This window comes from Cucumis sativus, chromosome 2 (genome assembly GCF_000004075.3).
Source record: "Cucumis sativus cultivar 9930 chromosome 2, Cucumber_9930_V3, whole genome shotgun sequence".
In the NCBI taxonomy this organism is placed as follows: Eukaryota; Viridiplantae; Streptophyta; class Magnoliopsida; order Cucurbitales; family Cucurbitaceae; genus Cucumis; species Cucumis sativus.
Window position 1 is genome coordinate 20,643,468 of NC_026656.2, and position 9,005 is coordinate 20,652,472.

The 9,005-nt window shown below is 28.0% G+C and overlaps 1 protein-coding gene across 1 annotated transcript; it reads right to left on the reverse strand.

The window, feature by feature from the left end:
- Positions 1–683: 683 nt before the first annotated feature.
- LOC105434662 (neurofilament heavy polypeptide) lies at positions 684–3,362 on the reverse strand. Its single transcript, XM_011651458.2, has 2 exons — positions 3,114–3,362; positions 684–2,499 (listed from the first exon to the last, which is right to left on the reverse strand). The coding sequence occupies exon 2, from the start codon at positions 2,454–2,456 to the stop codon at positions 1,068–1,070; it is 1,389 nt and encodes a 462-aa protein (XP_011649760.1). The 5' UTR covers positions 2,457–2,499; positions 3,114–3,362; the 3' UTR covers positions 684–1,067.
- Between the last annotated feature and the right edge of the window lie 5,643 nt (positions 3,363–9,005).

A 9,005-nucleotide genomic window follows, 5' to 3' on the forward strand; every position in this document is an offset into this window, starting at 1 on the left:
GTATGATCTATCTAATTACTAAATTTGTAACTATCCCTAGATATTAAATGCAAATGAGTTCATCTTTTAGGGATTTTGGTACAATTATTTTTTTATTCGTTGTTGAAGACATTCTTGTTCTAGAACCAAGAGCATGGATTCAACCATTCTTTTTATATGATAATTGGTGTTTCTATTAAATAAGCATAAGATTTCAATTTAAAGTCAATTATCAATCAAAAGACTGATTCGTGTATTTTACAAGGATTGAAAGATCCTTCTTTCTAATTAATGTGAAATCCTCGTCTTATCTACAAGAAAAAAAATCATATTATCCGCATGTTTAGGTTAAGAAAAACACTAAATTAAACTATGGATCAATTTTAATTATACTTTAGACTTTCAAAATTTTCATCTAACCCTTGAAATTTGGAATCTTTTACGAAACATCCGTTGAATCTAAACACATATGAGAAGTAAATTGGGGATTAGAGTTAGCAAAAAAAAAAAAAAAAAAAATCCATAAACGAAAGAGTGGAAAATGGATTTGTTGTACGTGTTTTTAAATTTCTATATATGTGTTTAAATTTATTCACATTGGAAGATTCGGAGTTGTACGAAAATTTTCAAATTCGTATAGCAAATTGTTTAACTTTTATAATTTAACATCATAACTCAAAATTTTAGCAGAATGAAAATGAAGATTTGAAACCACATGGAGAATTTGTTATGTTCACTATAGCAACTCACACTTATACAAAGTGCATGAAATATCAAAGAAAAATGAAACAAACAAAAAACAACAAACTGATACAATCTTCTCTCCCAAATTGTGTCATTTTATTATACATGTAAGACAAGAAATTCAGAAAAAGAAAGAAGGATTAAGAAAAACCTCACCACCAAGAAGAAAAATTAGGAAGAACAAAAACCTCAACTCTACATTTTTGTGTATAAATGAACTTATACTGTTAAAATCTCCAGAATGAGTTTCCTTTCAGTTTTTTTTTTTTTTTTTTCTTTCTTTTTTTGGGTAAGTTAAATTAATCAATGGAGAATGTGAAATCAATTGGGGAGCATTTTATGAATCATTTAGATGAAGATTCATAGTCAATGACTGTCTGAAATGCTCCTGCCAATGCTCTTACCTTGTTCTTCCTCTTTTCCAAAAGCTTACTTGCTGTCTCCTCTATTACATGATTGTACATTGCTGGTGACTCTTTTCTCCCTGGTCCTCCTTGTCGTGGTTTCGCCGTTTTCTCAGTCGATTCGGCTTCTTTCTCTGTTGTCTCTGCTGCTTTTGGTGTACTGTTTTGATCACTTTCTTCCTTGCAACTCTCCCCATCTAAAACAGAATCTGTCTCACTCTTCTCTTGATCATTCTTGTTGTTTATGCTTTCCTCTAATGCAACAACTTCCTCTTTTTCCACTTCAATTCTCTTTGGGTTGTCCTCTTCTTTTGGTTCTTCTCCTTCCCTTTCGTTTTGTTCTTGATTTGCTAATGAAATTTCAGTCTCAACTGTCCTTGGAGTTTCTTTTTGTTCTTCCACCTCTTTATTAGTAACAACTACTTTCAAGATCTCTGTGTCAGTCTCATCTTTATCCAAAACTGCCTTCTTTTCCACCTGATCAAGTCTAATTTGTTTGTCCAATTCAGGCATTGGATCAGGAAGATACGGATCGAGTTCGCACTCGATCTTTTTCAAATCCTCCTCGTTAACACCGAGAACGAAAGAAGGACTCTGATCTACATGTTCAACAGCATTCTTAGACTTTGGAACTATTTCTGCAGAAGCAGAAGCTGAAGCAGAAGCAGAAGCAGAAGCTGAAGCAGAAGCAGCAGCATTGCTAGATTCTCTCCTCAAGCTTTTCTTTACATAACTACTACTAGTTTTTAAACTCTGAATTGGTGGTTGTGGTTTCCCTCCCACCTTAGAACTTTTAGAAGATGATCTCTCCAAAAAACCAGGCTTTGTAGAATGGCCAATTGTAGTGGTGGTGGTGGAAGGTTTAGCCCCAAAAGAGGAAGACCGGACAGGAACATGAGGAGTCCTATTCCTCGGTCCAGGGGAACGAAACGGCTTCCCCAAACGTGGTACGGTCGGGGGAGGTTTGTCGAAAGATCTTCTTCTATTCAAACTAGGTCTGCCCTCAGGTATAGGTGCAGGGCCAGACTTACTCCTTGCTATAGGCTTGAAGTTATGGTCATTGCGGGAGCTGGCAGTTGATTTGAGATAATTTGGGACGTGTTTTTCGGGAAGAATGGAAAGAGAAGAAGGGGCAGAGGAAGGAGAAGAAGGAGCAGAGGAAGGAGAAAAAGAAGGAAATTTTGGATCAGTGGAAGAGATAATGCCTCTAGGAGATGATTTTGGAGTTCTTTTAGTTGAAGTATTGCTAGGAATGGTGACAGAACTTGGAGGTGTGATCTTTCTCTCCTTCCCCAAACCACAGCTTTCTTTTGATCTAGTTGTTGCCATTCAGCTCAACTACTTCTTGGGGTTTGATAGTTTTAGCATTTACCTGCATTTTCAAACGCCATTCCACAACTTTTAATAAACATCATATCTGCTTAAATTCCTTCGAAACACACTTTCGTCTCCAGATCAGAGGTCAGAAGTTCAGAAGAAAAAAAAGAAAGAAACAAATGCATTTTCATATATATCATTTTCAAAAGTTCCATTCTCTTCACAAAAACAACTGCCATAATCTCAATCTATACACTTATTCATGAGGAAAAAGAACAGAAAAAAGTGGACTAACACAAAATTTGAATCCTTCCATCCCATGGGATAATTTAGATGAGTATTTGGTTCATAGATTTGGCTTATGTAATCAAAGATTTATAAGCTAAATTCAAAAAGCTCATAAGCCTTCTGTTAGATACACATCCACCACAAAAGTTCAAATTTCTCCCAATCCTACATTTACTTATAAAGCTCAAAATCCAAACACTCTTTTCATCATGAATGAAACATAAACAAAGATTGATCAAAACAAACCCAATTAAATTAAGGAAGTAATTAGCATATGGATGATTATATATGACACCCTCTTTACCTTTCTTGAAGCCGAAAGTTGGATGTTGGGAATTATTGAAAGTGTAGAGATAAAAAAGAGAGAAGCAAGAAACATACCTTGGGAAAGGAAAGAAAGAAACCATGGAGTGAAGAAATGGGAAATGATGATAAAACAGAAAAAGGGAAAAGAATGAGTTTGAAAGAAATTGAGAATTTAGTTTATTTCTTCTCTCTCATTTTTTATTTATTTTGAATTTTGTTATCAATGGAAAGAGACCCATTAAAGTCGACCATTACAATGGTTGACCTTTTCAATGATTTGACCACAATCTGTTGTTCTTCGTTTGGTTTCTCCTCATCTTTAGGAAAGATGGAAAAATAACATCCCATCCCCATGCCTTCAATTCTTCTTCTAATTAAACCTCCTTCTTCATTCTTATGAATTTAATTCAATTTGCAAAACCCAACCAACCAACAAATCCATTCTTTTGGTTCACTTTAATTGTATCAATTTCATTTTATAACGGACGTTTAATCTCTCGTTCGGGCATGTATAGTACTAAAAAATAGTTTTATAGATGTTTGTATTCTTTTCTCAATTCACAAAGTGTTGATGTGAAACGACCTAATCTTAAAGACGATAAAATGAAAACATAACGTTATGATAAATGTCATGAAGCACTATCGCGTTACGGGTGTTTCTCTTGTCGCAAAACAATCCAATCTCTAACACAATATTCGTTACAATTGTCATGATGGGCGGCGGAATGCTCTATAACATAAGCAAACGGCTAGTTTTGATTGATTTTTTTAGAAGGGTTATTTGACACTAATGTCATTGGGATTAAGTCATCCATTAAAAAAAATTCGTGATATAATATTGAGACTACATTTTGCAATTTGGTAAAATAGGTTTTAAAAATTAAACTCGTAGTCCTAACTTATTACTTTTGCAAACAAAAGTAGAAAAAAAAATTAAAACAAGCACAATATATAAATTTTTAAAACAGTACGAATGCACCCGATACACATAATATTCTTGATATTTTTAATACACACGATCAAAATTTAAAAATTGGTGTAAAAGTTAAATAATATTTTTGAAATATAGACATAATCAATCCATAAACTTGAAAAGTGAAATTTAGAAATATATTTTAAAATTAGTTCAATTTTCTTCCTAAACATGTTGATTAATACCAATTTCTAAACTCAAATAAATGTAGTAATCTTTATATCCGATTAACTCTATAGTAAAAACATATAATAAAATAACTTGAATTATATATAATACACTCAGCTTTGACATTGGTGCAACTCCCATATAATTAAAATTAACGTCAAACCATAAATTAATTTTGCTTTTATAAAGAACTAATTATTTTATTCTCATAGTATTCTTTTGTTGACAATTTCATGGATGAAAATTAATATTGATTAATCAATATCATAACATGTATGAAAGAAGTCGACATTTAATCAATTTTCTAAATCAACATCAAATATCACACCTGATATGCACAAAGCGAAGGGAGTTCGAGATCGATATTGACCTAACATTTGGTGTAATGATTCAAAGTACATAAAGAAAAAAAAATATATGTCCATTTTTCAGTACAAAGTCAAGAGTGTTATCCGAACTAGGGTTGGTATCTAATTGAAACTTTTTTACCTCGACTACAAGGTTTTTAATAAATTAAGAGTAATCTTATTTTTTTCTATAATTATAAGAATAGAGATCAAATTATATTGTCGTTTATCTATAGTTGATAGGATGTAACAATTGACACTTGATTTCATCGTGGTTTAAACAACTTGGGTATCGGAATTTAGAAATTTGGAATTGAAATTTTGGGTTCAATAACTAACTTTGTTAAAAAGCATTAGTTTTATTATTTTTCTTAAATTCTTAAAAGAAAAAAAAATCTTCTATTTAATTCCTAGGAATGTTTTTTTTTTTTTATAATCTTAATCTTAATATAAATATATAAAAAGCTTTGAAATAAACAATTTTTGTCCATATGGCAGTGCCTTCCACAATGTAATTAGTAGCCATCACGTATGAGAGAGAATAAGCTTTAAAATTATTTCTTTGACCTTTTGCCATATGCCACCATTTAGCAATTTTCTTAATCTTCTTTCCTTTTCTTTACAAAATTTATATATAAAATTGAGTGAACTTTAAATCATTTGTTCTTTCTCCTCGCAGCACTTATTCTCACGTCCTCTTTTGCAATTAAAAATCAATTATAATAGGCATGAAATTTTGATTAAATAATTGAAATTTTATTTAACTTTTTCGTGTAAATTAGTAATAGAAATGAATGGTCTCCAGATTCTTTATCAGTTGATTTTTTTTTTTCAATGGACGTTTCTTATTGCTTGTACGTATGAAGAAACGAACAAGCAAAGTTTTTCTTCAATTTTTTTATTTAAATTTATGGTGAATATAGTAATTTTAATTGATTAATTATATATATATAAGTAAACAAACGAACATAATTTCTTTATTCAGTTTAATTCATTCAACCTTGAGATGGTCTCTTACGTTCTATTCTTCATGCTCTAATTAAAATGTATTAAAAATGCGGAAAAAAAATTAACATGATATTTTAATTTAAACGGTATTTTTGAATCATTGGGATACTTAATAATGTTTTTCTGTGGATGAAATTTATATAATTAGAATTACTCGTTTAAACATATTTGATTGAATTATTATAGTTGGATTATAATAAAAGTTTGTGTTTTAATTTAAATGAAACTTTTAAATAATTTGTACTGTTAGCAAAAAAAAAAAATTAGTTTTTTTAAAGTAATTATATTTAGCTTAGAATATACACATCCTAAAAAATAAAATAAAAAATAGACATTTTTAAATATATCAAGAGATTAAAACTTTTTTTAAAAAATTTAGTAGAATCATCAAATTTTCTATACTTCACGGAGTATTTTTGTTATATTTTGTATATGTGTATATATATATATTGGTATTTATAAAAATAAATAATTGCTAAAAAAAGAAAAAGAAAATTCTAAATTTGTAAGAATAAAAATGTGTATATGTTAACGACAAGTCGTTAGGGTTTGTTTGAAATGAGGGTGAGGCTTTGCTGAAACGACAAGTGACCTGGCAACGGATTAATTGGGTTTGCCTCATCACCATGTTATGTTAGCCGTTAGGTGACTTCCAATTGGAACTAATCTCTTTTCTTCTTCTTTTTTCCTCTTTATATATAATATCATGTCAACATTTATTTTAATTAAACTATTATGCTTTCCTTTTCTTTTCTTTTCTTTTTTTTATTTAAAGATTAAATCACAAGTTTAGAAAAACGTTTTTTTATTTTTAAGTTTTGTGTCAAACTTTATAAAGTTTTAAACTCAATAATAATAATAATTTATGATCTTTATGTAATTAGCTCTCGATTAGGTATTTAATAAGTCATTCAACGATTCGATCGTTTTTTTTTTAAGTTTACAGATTTATGGATATTAAATCAAAAGATTGTCTATTGAATTTACTTTTCTTTTTTATTATTTGGAAAATAAATTTAATTTTCACTAATAATTTTTTATGGTTTGTTATTTTCTTCTACTAATTTTGTTTTAAATTAAATGAATTTTTGAAAAAAAAATATAAAGAACTTGTTTTAATAATATATTATTATAATTTAAATGTTACTGTTAACAAATTTAATGTGGAAAACTATAATAGAAAAAATGGGATGAATTTAAAGAAAACAAATAAAATAAAGATAGTTACAACACAACACAAGACTTTCTTTATTATATGCAAAATTTAATTTTATATATTATGGTTTATTATATGAGTTTATTAGACACCAAAATATCAATTCCACCAATGTTTTTGATTTTGATGTTTGATTAGATACGAAAATAAAGAAAAATCTTTATAGTTAAATTGTCTATGTTTGTATTTAATGAAAACCTTGTGACATTATGGTGAACCTAAGTACTAATTTACGTAAAGAGAGTCTAATATCAAATTTAGTAACAAGAAGTAATGAATTTAATAGCGAACTAAAAAGTTTATTTTTAAATATTTAAACAGAAAATTATATTAATTAGCATCGAAAACTAAAGATTAGCGGTACGAAAGTGTCTAATATTGTTTTAGGTCTTTTAGATAATTTTTTATTTTGTACGTAACCTTACCTAAATAATTGGATGTGTTTATAATTCTTAGCAACAAAATGAACTAAAATATATCGTTATTTTTTTTTGCAAATTATTTATTGATATGTTTAAAGCAAGAAAGTAAATTAATTAGCTTTTAATATAAAGTCAAAATTGCTTGATTAATAAAGTGATAATTTATGTATTAATTATAAAGTTGTAATTATAATTTGGACCTTATCCTTTCCCTAAAGTTTTATATTTTGTTTTGTTTTGGTTTAAGAGAGTTTGATTCGGCTACGCCACTAATTGTTAAAGTTTCAAAAAACTCAAACCCTTCAACTCAATCCCTCTCTCACTAAGTCATATCAAGTCCCAATCATATTATCAATTCACAAATTAAATCATGTTTAACTTTATACAATATTATATATTCTATTCAATTTATCAACTAATTTAAGTCTCATCCATATATATATATTTTGAAAAATCTCGTCCATATGTATTTTGTATTTGTTATGTGTTATTCTTATTCTATTAATTTACTATCTAAAAGAAACTTGAATAGTGAGTGAGTTATTTATAACTTTAAGTAATTGAATCATATGTTTGGTTGAGTATTTATTTTTAAGGTTAAAAAATAAGAATAAGAATTTTTACGAAAATAACTAATTTACTCGACAAATTAAAGATCTTTATTGTTTTAGTTTACAATTTAGTCTTTAAACTATAATATGTAACAACTTGATCGATGTACTTTCAAACTTGTAATATTTAGTTTTCATAATGTTAATAAATTGATCGAAATCAAATATTAATTTTTATTATTTTGTGACGTATTCCTCTTTATTTAAACAACAAAAAAATCTACCCATTTATTACTAAATAAGACTAAATTATTATTTTTTAAAAGAAAAATCTATAAACAAAGTAATTTTTAGCTTCTAATTAATTTGTTGCAGCACTCCCTATTATATTAGATAATTAAAAAAATAGTATGATATCTAAAGTTATTGAATGGAATTTGATAAGTTATCACAATTACGGAACTTAGCACGTGTGTTTATCTCACCTCACGTGTGATTTTTTTGTTAAATTGTATATACTTTTTAATTAATTAAAAAGATCATCACTAACTAGTAATTTTTTTTATATATATCTTATGAGTTTTTTTTTAATAGGTTAGTTTCGTGAAATTGGATTAAAAAATAATAATAATACATATTTTTGTTATATTGTTGGTAAGGAATTAAAACAATGAATTGAAGGGGTATGGATTATTGTTATATTAATGTGTTAATTTGGAGCAAATGGCAATGAGAGATCATGGCAACTTAATTATATAAAAGATTAATATATATATATAATATATGTATAAGTAGACCAAAGTGGGAAACAACTTTGGTCATCTTAATAATAATTCATTCCCACTTTCCAGCCAACATAGACCAATATTTCATCAAAATTTTCTTCTCATTATTATTCTTATTCACACATCTTATTATATTAGATTAGATTATATATGCTTATTAATCATGCTACCTAGCTTATTCTATGTCCCACATATGCCTTTTAATCTACCTAGCTAAATAATAATATCCTCTTATGTCCCTTTAATTCCCTTCTCTTTCTTTTTATTAAAACAAACCATATAAAAGTGAAATCGATATTGTTCGCTTTAAACTATATAGTTATTTACTTGTGTGTGTATATATAAGAAAAAAACTTGAGTGCTCCCTAAGATGCACTCCAAAAAATAGTGGAACAAAATACTGTCGCGCCATATTTTTTTAAAATAATTGTTGTCGAGTGTGAGAAGTACAAGAGATAGGTACATTCTATTATACACACCTAATCATTTCTTGAACA